At 38.7% G+C, this 12411-nt stretch overlaps 1 protein-coding gene across 2 annotated transcripts in view; it reads right to left on the reverse strand.

Annotated features, from left to right (window-relative positions):
* kif13a (kinesin family member 13A) overlaps positions 1 to 12411 on the reverse strand; it is a gene marked incomplete at its 3' end in the record, with an annotated part of 124535 nt that overhangs the window by 52983 nt on the left and 59141 nt on the right. For both annotated transcript variants that reach the window (XM_066716017.1, XM_066716016.1), the window contains 5 exon segments: positions 4147 to 4311; positions 5028 to 5177; positions 5399 to 5542; positions 11111 to 11273; positions 11356 to 11566. In XM_066716017.1, coding sequence (XP_066572114.1) covers positions 4147 to 4311; positions 5028 to 5177; positions 5399 to 5542; positions 11111 to 11273; positions 11356 to 11566 — 833 coding nt within the window.

Here is a 12411-nt window from a genome sequence, read left to right on the forward strand (position 1 = left end):
AAATTTAGAACAATTTGCAGCTTTTTCACTTTGACATTATGGAAATTATGGAAATGTTCTGTGTTGAACAGTGGCAAAAACATATTAAATCCATTCTGATTTCATTTTGTAACACATTGAAATGTGGAAAAGGGGGGTGAACACTTTTGAAAGCCACTGTATACATCTGTCAGCAATGGGTGTGGCTGAGATAGCCAAATCCACTAATTAGAAGTGTCCACATAGTGTACATGTAGTATAAAAATACCAGACAGTCCGGTAAAATACTGGTAGGATGGGAAACCTAATTGCCACAGCCATCTTTATTGTACAGTTTTCTACTTTCTAGTTTTCATGTTTAATGGTTAAAGAGATGTTTATGTTATTAATATTTTGGTTTTGTTAAAAAGTTATTTACATAAAAGCAGTAAAAAAAATAAATAAAAAAAAAAAAATCTTTCTAAACAATGATCCCATCCTAGTTTGCACAGTTTTTTGTGGCTCTGGAGCCGGAGTAGCAGTGTGGAACTCGAGCAGGGGCTGCTGGAGCTGGCCTGGAGCTGGAGCTGAACCTCTGCTACCACTCCGGAGCTGGAGACAGCAAACCCAGAGCATCGCCAACCCTAGTCCCTCCCCATACACAGTCCCAGATCGCAACTATATATATGTATATATAGGGCTGGATGATATGACCTAAAAATCTAAATCTCGATTAATTGAACATTTTACCTCGATTACGATTAATTAACGATTATTTTGTTTTCTTTTTTTTTTGCCCTCATAGTTCACTGACAAGGTTTCTACTGTAAATATATTCTCAACTATTAAAGGTGGGATATTTTTTTCTAATGAAAGAGTGCATTTCTTATCTTTGTGATTTTAAAATAATTGAAGGAAACACAAACAATTTATGGTTATTTATTGAATATTTCGAACAATTTAAATCAAAGCACACATTGCTTGAAATGAAAACGTCTTATTTCAGTTTTAATGTAAAAAGCAAGTTTCCTAAAAAAGTAGAAAATAACTAACTTGCATATTTTGCAATAAATGATTTTAAATATTGCCATGTCAAAAGTAGAAAATAACTTGTATCTCTTGTAAATAAATATTTTAAATAATGCAATGTGAAAAGTAGAAAATAATAACTTGCATCTCCTGTAAACAAATATTTTAAATAATGCTATGTGCAAAAATGTAAATAGAACACTGCTGATTAAGAGCAAGAGCAGGGCTTGGACAGGGAAGGAGTTGGCTCACTTCCTTTGAAAAACTTCCTAATGACCTCTTTGGTTTCTTTGCTTCTGATGAAGTTGTAGAGGGCTCTGTACTCTCTGTGGGACTTTCCCTGCAGACTGCAGCTGCTGACTCCATCTCTGTTTTCACTTTCTCCTGAATGGTGGGGACATGGTGCGCAGAAATGTATGTCGTTTTAAATCTGGGATCAACAAAACTGGCTGTGTCCAGTAGCTCTTCTGTGATGGGGTCTGTGTACTTCCCCTTAAGGTACTCAAGGATGCTGGTTTTGGTCAGCTCTGTGTCATCTTTCTCCTCAGCCAGCACTCGTGAATTGAGGATGTGTAGGACAGGCTTCATGAATGAAATGGTCTCATACTCTTCTCCTGACAGGGCATCTGTGAACTCCATCAATGGGGAGAGAGCTTTGTTGACAGCCTCTAAGACATCCAGGTCAGCCCAAGATGGAACAAGGTGCCTTGATTTTTTATCATCTGCGAGGACCTGTGTGATGGCTTTTCCTTTGCTCAAGGACCCTTGCAGTCATCATTTGCATTGATCCCCATCTGTTGACACATGACGTTTTCAGCTTGTGTTGTGGCAGGTTCAGCTCTTGTTGCGCCTTCACTAACGCCTTCTTCTATAGGAAAAAGCACTGACTATGTTTTTGCACACCCTCATTGCCCGCACCACACATTGATCTTTCATTCAATTTTCTGAAATAAACACACACACAGAAAAATGAATTATATTATTGACGGTTTCACTTATACCTGAAGCTTTTACAAACTGTAGAAAAAATAAATAAGAGGAGAAATGCCTCTTAAACTACTTAAATATCAGATTAATAACACTTCTAGAGCATTTAATTTCTACTCTAATGATGACTCAATGTAGCGTTTTGTTACATTGTAATGTGAAGTTTACATTGTAACATTGTAATATCAAGCACATTGTAACATTAAGAAAAAGTGCTATATGAACAGTTTTTTTTTTTATTGTTGTCACAGTATTTATTTAGTGTGCTGAAGTAAAATATGATTTATATAGCACATTTTTAAACACATGTAACAAAGTGCTTAACAAGAACATCAGCTCAGAAAAGGAGAATAAAAAACACAAGTCATATAAAAACATATAGACATTATCATTTATGACACATACAAACAAACACAGAAAGAATATAGCAGGCAGTCACCACCCAGATCTGCCCAATTAGATTATTGAATATTATAGCATTGTGTCTGGTAAGCTGATGTGCACTTACCGATTGCAAGGTGCAGCCGGTATCCAAAATACTGCTGCCGTGTCCATCCATTGAGCTGTGCAGCTTTGACAACATTAGTGCTGTTGTCTGTCGTAATGGCCACGAGGTTCTCTTCCGTGAGTTCCCACGCAGAAAGCATATCTCTCAGGCCCTGTGCAATCATCTCTGATGTGTGATCGACTGGAAAATATGCCGTCTCAAGGCATCTGTTGCGCAGCTTCCATTCATCGTCAATGTAGTGCAAAGTAAGGCTCAAGTATGGGTCCATCGTCCTACGTGACCAGAGATCAGATGTGGCTGCAAAGTGCTGAACAGACTTCAGTTCAGCAGCTACCTTTTTACAACATGTTTTGTACATGTTGGGCAGCGCAGTTTGGGAAAAATATGGTCGCGATGGCACAGTGCATCTTCTGTCGAGAGTTTTAATGAGGTGTATAAACCCACTGCGCTCCAATGTAGCTATGGGAGCCATATCCTTTGCGATGTAGTAACAAATGGCGTCAGTTATTTCTTTCCATCTTCTTGAATCCTTTTCATATTGTGTAGCATTTGTATATGCTTGTGTTATCGACACCTGCTTTGTGGAGGGACTTGTTGCTGGGCGCTTGTCAGTCTCTCTCTTTTCACTCATGCACTGTTCATATTCGGTAACGTGATTGTGCTCCAAGTGTTGAAACAGATTAGTGGTATAACCTTTGGTCGTTGAAACGTTTTTTCTGCAGTGTTTACATTTGACTTCATTTTGTTCAGTGTCTTCTTTACTGAAGCCAAAATGTGTCCAAATGACGGACACTGCGTTTTTCTATGGTACGAGCTGGTCCTGTTGCTCAGTTGACTCAGTGTTTGAGTTCGCCTCCATGTTGCGTCCATGCCGCTGATTGGACAGGGTGGAGTCACGTGACTACACACGCAGTAGTATGTTTTTAAGGGGAAAGTAGTAACAGGATTAAAAAAACGTAATAAATGACATGGGAAAATTACGTCGGTTAGAGTTTCTGAATTTCGGTTTCGATTAATTTTCGATTAATCGTCCAGCCCTATGTATATACATACATACATACATACATACATACATACATACATACATATACACACACACGTGTTTAAAGAAATGTGAATTTCATACCTACCACATGTGTACTCAATGTATATATCATTTTGACTGAGTAAAGTGTGCTTTAAAAAATCTGGCCTATTGAAACTAAACATTTGAACATAAAAACATTGAAGAGGTTAATTAATTGTTTTCCAGGGCTTTTCAATCATGCAGACATGGACACAAAAGTGGTCACAAAATGTCATTGCTCCATGAATAATGTCCAAAAAACTATGGCCATCACAATGTGTTTGACATTAAATATTAGACATGAAACCATAAAATGTTGCATAAAACCATTATTCAACTATTCAGTTTTATGAGGGGATACAAGAACACTGACAGACTTTGACAGACAGAGTTTGTACTAAGAAATCAGCACTATAGGACACATTTTATATATGATAAATATTTTAGTGTTTATCAGCCTGTCCAGCCAGGTGAATCACTTTCCCAAATTCCTTCCCACAGTGCTTATTCACCTAATTGTTTTTTCAGCAGTTTTTAAATGTCATCAATCACCTTAATGTCTTTCTATACCTCTTCCCCAACCCAAAAATATTCATACCCTGCAAGTGAGTTTCTTGGCCATGTGGATGATTTCTCCATTGTTGTCCATGACCTCATAGTTGCAGCTTTCACTTGAGTTCTCAGAGGAGTCATCTCCTCCGGCCAGCCTCTCAGGCACTGCTCCACTCACTCGCATCAGCTCCACATGCAACCGGCCTGCCACCTGAACAACAAATTTTACTCAGTTGTCAAATCAGCATCAGAAATATATATTTTTACCCCCCATTACCTAATTAAAAAAAATAAAGGAGTAAATTATATTTAAATTAATTGATTTCTCCATTTTACTATTTGATTTTTGGCTGTGCCACTACAACTCGTACTGATAGAAGGATACAAATACCTGACATTGTAGTTTTCCATGAACTCTTCTCTAAGGTATTTGTTACCAAAATACATTGGTTTGTAACATTAAAGAAATACCAAATTAGTTTTTAAGCAATCATTTATTCTATTATCTATGGTTTATACTGTATAGAGACAATAGTTCATGCCATGATAAAAAACTGAACTTCAGACACTTTCTATAGAGCACAGATAGTTTTGTATTTTTTAAGATATTCTTGTGGCTAAATTAATATAATCTTCCTTATCGTTTTTTGGCTATTTTGTAGTGTGTAGGGTCTATATAATGCATAATGTGTTCTGCCTTTCAATTGTTTTATGAACCAGAAAATAAACTGCAAAATGCAGGTTTAAAATGTCAAAGTAGCTGAGGAAAATAAAGGAATAACTGAATGACTGTTTCAAATAAATAGTGAATAATTTATGCTGCAGATTATATAATTTTTCATTATTATCAGTTTTGATAATTGTTCTGTACAGCAAATGATTCATTTGGATTATTTTTCTTCTCAAGGGATTTTTTTTTTCTTTTACCTCTCCCTGCTGGCTGATGATAGGAACTGCATAGTGCAGTTTAACATCATGGAAAAGACACTCTAAGAATACATTGGCGACTCCAATCAGGTTATGGTTCTCCTGGGCCTCATAGAATGGGTCTCCGCGCTTGTTATTCTGCTTGCTGTTCTGTAAAACAAACCACACTTCAAAACATTAATTCTGTAATTATTAAGTTTTAATAAGACATTGCTAAGTTCATTTAGACAAGGTAGGGAAGAAATGTAGAAGATTAATACAATGTTTGAATACAATACAATTGAAATAAACTGATGCTTAAATTATATTATATAATAAGACCTGACTAAAGGCTGTGTGATAGGGTGTAAACCTGACTGAACTGCACTTACTATCTCCTCTGTCTTCTCCTTCCAGTCTCTGTAATGATCCCTCATGTCCACCAGCTTGTTCTCCAGCTTCTCAATGGGCCACACCTGTATTCCTTTCCCTTTCCGGCGCACCTGGATGGCTGGCTCGCTGACAATTGCTCCTCGCTGGAACACAGGAAGGAGACAGCAGGCAGTAAATAAATATGAAAGCATTTCATTGTTGCACCTGTTAAGGAGTTATGAAGCATTACACTTAGTGAAGTACCTTTAACACTCATACAAAGAAGTACTGCAGGCAGTCTATGTATACAGAATTCTTCTTATTAAGAATCTGCTGAGCCACCTGGTCTTATTTACACTGCAGCGATAAACTTGTTGTCTACTTTTAAGAAGCATCATAACTGCTGGTTCTTTTTAAACATTTAATGAAACACCAACATCTAGCATTCCTGTACAAATGGCCTTCATTTGAACAATTTGATTAGTTTCACTAATTTAGCACTGTATATAAACTATTTTCAATTACATATTTTCAAAGTTTATGGAGAACTCATTTGTACATGCCAATAGTAGCAAAAACTCCAGGTAAATTAACAGTTACAACAAAGAGGTGCTACTATTAATGGCTCCATTGACATCTAACTTAATTTACCTAGACAACTTAGTAGTGCTTGTGAAAATGAAAATATTAGTACTCCGTAGTATGCTTAACAATTTTAATATTTTAAACAAACAGTTTCAAATGAAGGTTGACAAAGTTCTTGCCTGCGACTGTATACCCAGCAGTGACTGGATTCTATTGCATTGCATTCTATGGAGTGGCAGTGAAAAGATCACTGATGAAGAAGTATAGATTACAGAATAATATTTATTATACTGGTAACACTTTACAATAGGTCACCCAAATTACAGTTTATTAACATAGTACGTAGGTAGCCATTAACTCATGAGAATAGTGTAATTTAGAATTTGTTAACATGTACTTAATATGTTAAAATGATTAACGGTACATGTACACATTTGTCTGGAAAGGATGCCTTTTGAGCAACCAGCATGGCATGGCCCACTTTAACTAGCTCTCAATTACACTGTTCTTATGATAAACTAAACTCACTGAACATAAAGTGTACAAACGAGAGGAGGCCATTCGACCCATCGTGCTCGTTTGGTGTCCATTAATAACTAAGTGATCCAAGGATCCTATCCAGTATATTTTTAAATGTTCCCAAATTTTCAGCTTCAACCACATCACTGGGGAGTTTGTTCCAGATTGTCTCTGTGTGAAGAAGTGTCTACTGTTTTCTGTATTGAATGCCTTGAAGCCCAATTTCCATTTGTGTCCCCGGATCCTTTGTGTGCCTGCTGATCTGGAAAAGCTCCTCTGGTTTGATGTGGTCGATGCCTTTCATGATTTTGAAGACTTGGATCAAGTCCCCATGTAGTCTCCTCTGTTCCAGGGTGAAAAGGTTCAGTTCCTCCAAGTAGGACATTCCCTTCAAACCTGGAATAATTTGCTCGCCTCTGAACTGCCTCTAGAGCAGCAATATTTTTCTTGAAGTGTGGAGCCCAGAACTGTACACAGTATTCCAGATGAGCTCTAACTAGTGCATTGTACAGTCTGAACATTACTGCCCTTGTTTTAAATTCTACACTTTTGACAATATACCCTAACATTCTGTTTGCCTTTTTGATTGAACTGAATATTATCTAAGTCCCTAAATAACCTGTGCTGCCGAGACTATCTGCTGAGCCACCTATTTAAGTATCATCTGCAAATTTGACAAGTTTGCTAACTACAGTGCATCCGGAAAGTATTCACAGCGCTTCACTTTTTCCACATTTTGTTATGTTACAGCCTAATTCCAAAATTGATTAAATTCATTATTTTCCTCAATATTCTACAAACAAAACCCCATAATGACAACATAAATCTTTGCAAATGCACAACGACCCTAAGCACACAGCCAAGATAACAAAGGAGTGGCTACAGGACAACTCTGTGAAAGTCCTTGAGTGGCCCAGCCAGAGCCCAGAATTGAACCCGATTGAACATATCTGGAGAGATCTGAAAATGGCTGTGCACTGATGCTCCCCATCCAACCAGATAGAGCTTGAGAGGTCCTGCAAAGAAGAATGGGAGAAACTGCCCAAAAATAGCTGTGCCAAGCTTGTAGCATCATACTCAAAAAGACTTGAGACTGTAATTGGTGCCAAAGGTGCTTCAACAAAGTATTGAGCAAAGGCTGTGAATACTTATGTACATGTGCTTTTTTATTTTTTATTTTTAATACATTTGCAAAGATTAATATAGATTTGAAAAAGTAAAGGCCCTAATACTGATCCCTGTGGCACCCAATTAACAATCTCACTCCAGTTAGAATCAACTCCTCTAATCGACACCCTCTGTTTCCTATACATCAACCAGTTCATAATCCATCTACTTACATTACCCTGAATGCCTACAGCTTCCAAATTGAGGATCAGTCTTTGGTGTGGAACCTTATCAAAAGCTTTTTGAAAATCTAAGTAAATCATATCATATGCTTTTACATGATCTACAGCTGCAGTTGCATGTTCAAAACATTCTAATAAATTAGTAAGACATGATCTCCTTCGTCTAAACCCATGTTGACTATCTCTAAGAATATGGTTTTCATTAAGATGCTCCTCTATTTTCTGTCTAATCATTTTTTCCAACATTTTACAAGTAATGCAGGTGAGACTGATTGGTCTCTAATTTCCTGGCTCAGTTTTTTCCCCTTTCTTGTGGATTGGTATGATATTTGCCATCTTCCAGTCATCTGGCACATCACATTCCAAGTGTCATTTGGAATATTTGAGGCCGATAAATAATTTCCCTCATTTCTTTAAGTACTATTGGAAATGTACCATCTGGCCGAGGTGATTTGTTTGTTTTTAATTCTGCTAGTCCCTTTAGTACATCCTCCTCATTTATCCTGATCTCTCTTAGGGTTTGACTGGACTGGTTATTAACCTGTGGCATGTTATCTGTTTTTTCTTTTGTAAAAACCTTTGAGAAATACTTATTTAGAACATTTGCCACATCTTGTTCATTTTCCAAGATACTTCCATTTTTGTCTGTTTCACTTCCTCCCTTATTGTCCTCTTGCTGTTATAGTATTGAAAAAAGCTCTTTGCATTAGTTTCAACTCCAAGAGCTCTGTTTCTTTATATTCCCTCTTTGATTTCCTGACAAATGCAACATCTTTCTAAATATCTGAATTGAGTTGTCTGTAACACACTCCTACCACAAAGATTCTGTTTCGTTACTAGGATCTAATTTGAGTTCTTCTGCTTCAATGTCATTTCTGACATACAGCTCTGTATAAAATTAAGAGATCACTGCAATTTTTTCTGAAATCCACATCTCTTCATGTATGGCAGCCATTCCATTCCATTCATATTTTTATTTGGAATTCGGGAGAAATGTTGTCAGTAGTTTATAGAATAAATCAAAATGTTAATTTTACCCAAACACATTCCTATACATAGTAAAACCAAAGAACCTGATAATTTTGCAGTGGTCTCTTAATTTTTTACAGAGCTGTATTATGCTACCCAACCACCTCTTCAATTTTGCCTGTCTCTCCTAAACTGTGTGTATCCTTTCAGCTTGTATTTATCCCCATCATTTTCTGTAAGCCATGTTTCTGTCACTCCTGCAACATCATAGTCACACGCCAGCACTGTGGCTCTAAGTCTAACATCTTGTACATTATACTCCTGGCATTGAGGTACAAACATTTCACGACTTTCCTACTAGCAGTTTCCCTTTGTTTTCTTTCCTTAGGGGAACATCTCACATTGTCAGAGCCCCCCTGGTCCCTTCTTTAAAAGATTCTCAATTACTCTGCACATACACTCTCCCAATGCATTAGCCCCTCTTCTGTTTAGATGTAGACCATCCGGTCTGTACAGGTCCCATCTATCCCAGAAGAAAGACCAATGCTCCATAAATCTGAAACCCTCTTCCCTACACCAAGATTTCAACCATGTGTTAAACTTTCTAATCTCTGCCTGTCTCCCTGGCCATGCACGTGGTATCGGAAGTTCTTCTGATAAAACTACCATATAGGTTCTGCTCTTTAGTTTCTTTCCTAACTCTTTAAATTTGTTGTGCAGAACCTCTGCCCTACCTTTTCCTATTTTCCTATTCCTACGACCAGTGGATTCCTCCCAGCTTTGGCCAGCAGCCCATCTACTAGTTTTGGGAGATCTGCAACCTGAGCACCAGGCAGGCAAGATACTATGTAGGTCTCCTTACTACTAGAACACACTGTGTGATCTACTCTACCTTTAAGAATCGAGTCTCCTATTGTAACTACCTCCCTGTTCTGGGGGAATGGACCCAGAACATCACCCTCGGAGCCATCACTCTCCAACTCGGTGTCGCAACAGTTGGAACCTGTTGGGCATTTCTAGCTCTTGGGATGTCTCTAAGGGTTGTGCATGCCCATTTCTGCGGTTATGACCTACTGTAACCCAGCAATTCTGTACACTTTCTCAACATTTCTCTAATGGGCTGATTGACCAATTCTTCCATATCACTAATACAGTGCAGATCAACAAGCTGAGCCAAGACCACGGACCTTGATCTCTAGGATTTCAATATGCTGACAACGTTCACAAATTAAATCATTTTGGATGAGTTCATCCACGAAGGCAATCATTCTGCAAACATGACACTGTAGTGGCCACAAGTTTTTATTTTGTTTTTTATTTTTTTGGGGCTCTTGGTTTCTGTCCCCTGGTCAACCGCTTAACTTTTATTTGGCACCAAGAAACAGTGCAGCTCTTTCTCAACAGTAGCTTTAAAGCTAGGGTATGCAATCCTGAGAAGCCAGCAGTAAGCAAGCTTGTTTTGAAAGCACAGAGCCCGCCCTCACTTCAGAGGCGTCTCCAAAGCCACGCCCCCTCTATCACACATGCGCACACACACAGAGCAGAGTCTCAGCGCCAGGAGGAGAGATGTGTGGGTGGAATCGATCGCAACAGTTTCAGATTACTGCATGTCTCTTTCATAGGTTAGACATTACAATAATAACGAATGTAAACATCTGATTTACGGTTATTATGTTTTTAAAAATAGTAGCTGTGGCTCGCCTTCCATTCTCGCGCTCGCTCTGCACAGCGTCAAGGTTGCAACGCTGATGACGTGTGATTGTCTGTGCGAACAAGTTGCGTGGCGGTATGCAAATATAGATTGACAGACAGGAAGGACATCCTATCATTACATTAGGACCGAATGCAATGATTGGTCAAATCCATTTTTAGTCCTGTCCCTTCCACAGAAGATATATATATATATTTTTACATTTAGACTACTTAAATTATTGATTGCTATCAGGATGTGAAAAGACTTTCAACCAGTATAACAAAAAATGTTTCTGGAAAAATTGCATACCCTACCTTTAAGTACACTTTTATCTACCTCCCCCCAATTCACACCTAACTGGCTCCAATTGGATCCACCAGGCACAACTTACTTAACTTAAATCCTGCTAATCCTAGACTAAATCACCTTTCCTATAACCTATTTACTTTCACCAACTCAGCAGCTGTACTGAACTGACTTAAATTAAGGCAGTTAAAACAAAATCAGGAATGCTAAGACTGTCTGAAACCAGGAACACAACAAGATGGCTGCCTCTCACCTGTACTATCCTGTGTCTGTCTATGGCAGCTTGTGATTGGGTTTGATGTGGGTCTCACCTTTCTGTTAGCGCTAAGGTTGGCAGCAGGGATCTGCAGCGTCACCTGATAGTCAGTCAGTTTGTTCATGTCCTCAGACAGGAAGTTAGCCTCTCGGACCAGAGCATTGGCACGGACCACCTGTTCACGCAGCTTGGCCAGGCTCTGTCGAAAAAGCTCATCTCTGGAAAGAGACAGGGAAACAGATGGTAGCTTTGCAACTGTTATTTTTAATGTGGTGTTCCCTATGTGTGGGGAAGACTCACCGTTCCTCTGACCACAGCCGGACTTTCTGCTGGGCAGTTTGAGTAGAGAAGGACAGACGGTCCATGCTGCTGCGGTGGTGGCGCTCAGGGGAGAGTTGCTGCCGGAGCTGCTCCAGCTCACGTTCGTACATCATTCGCTGCTCCTCCAGGGCTGTGCGCTTCTCCTCCATGTACTGCTTCTCCAGCACCTGCACCACATTCTGCATGGGGTCTACAGAACGGGCAAGGAGAGAGATCAGGACAAAGGGAGGGCAGGAGACAGGGATAGAGAGAGAGGAAGAGATACAAAAATGTCTCAGTTATTAACTGCATACAGAAATATAACTTTTTCTGGCTTTCCCATGCCAACTGAAACATACACTGGCACATCTTGATGGTTTGCTAAAGCATGACAGTTATTAAAATGTTAAATGAGAATAAACCCTTATAGCTCATGTCCAGTGCTGACAGCGATTTGCCAGGTGGGTGCCAGAACACACTTGCTAAATCAAATTATTATTATCATCGTCATCAGACCTACTCTCTGACCTTCTGTTTATGACCGATAGATGTCACCCTTGCTCCAGTTTTTACTTTAAGTCTCTTCTGGGTTTCTGTGTATTCACACCTGATTATTGAATTATCATCTACACCTGCTCCTTCTTCCATGGCTCTGCAATTCTACAAATTTATATTTCTTTGTTCTGGATGCCCTGTGCAAAGTCTTTTTTTACCCTATCATGACATTTCCAAGCACTTATTCCTGGCATACAGTGAGGGAAAAAAGTATTTGATCCCCTGCTGATTTTGTACATTTGCCCACTGACAAAGAAATGATCAGTCTATAATTTTAATGGTAGGTGTATTTTAACAGTGAGAGACCGAATAACAACAAAAAAATCCAGAAAAACGCATTTCAAAAAAGTTATACATTGATTTGCATGTTAATGAGTGAAATAAGTATTTGATCCCCTATCAATCAGCAAGATTTCTGGCTCCCAGGTGTCTTTTATACAGGTAACGAGCTGAGACTAGGAGCACTCTCTTAAAGGGAATCCACAGAAGCAATCAATCAAT

The sequence above is a fragment of the Amia ocellicauda genome, chromosome 10, assembly GCF_036373705.1.
Source record: "Amia ocellicauda isolate fAmiCal2 chromosome 10, fAmiCal2.hap1, whole genome shotgun sequence".
Lineage (NCBI taxonomy): Eukaryota > Metazoa > Chordata > Actinopteri > Amiiformes > Amiidae > Amia > Amia ocellicauda.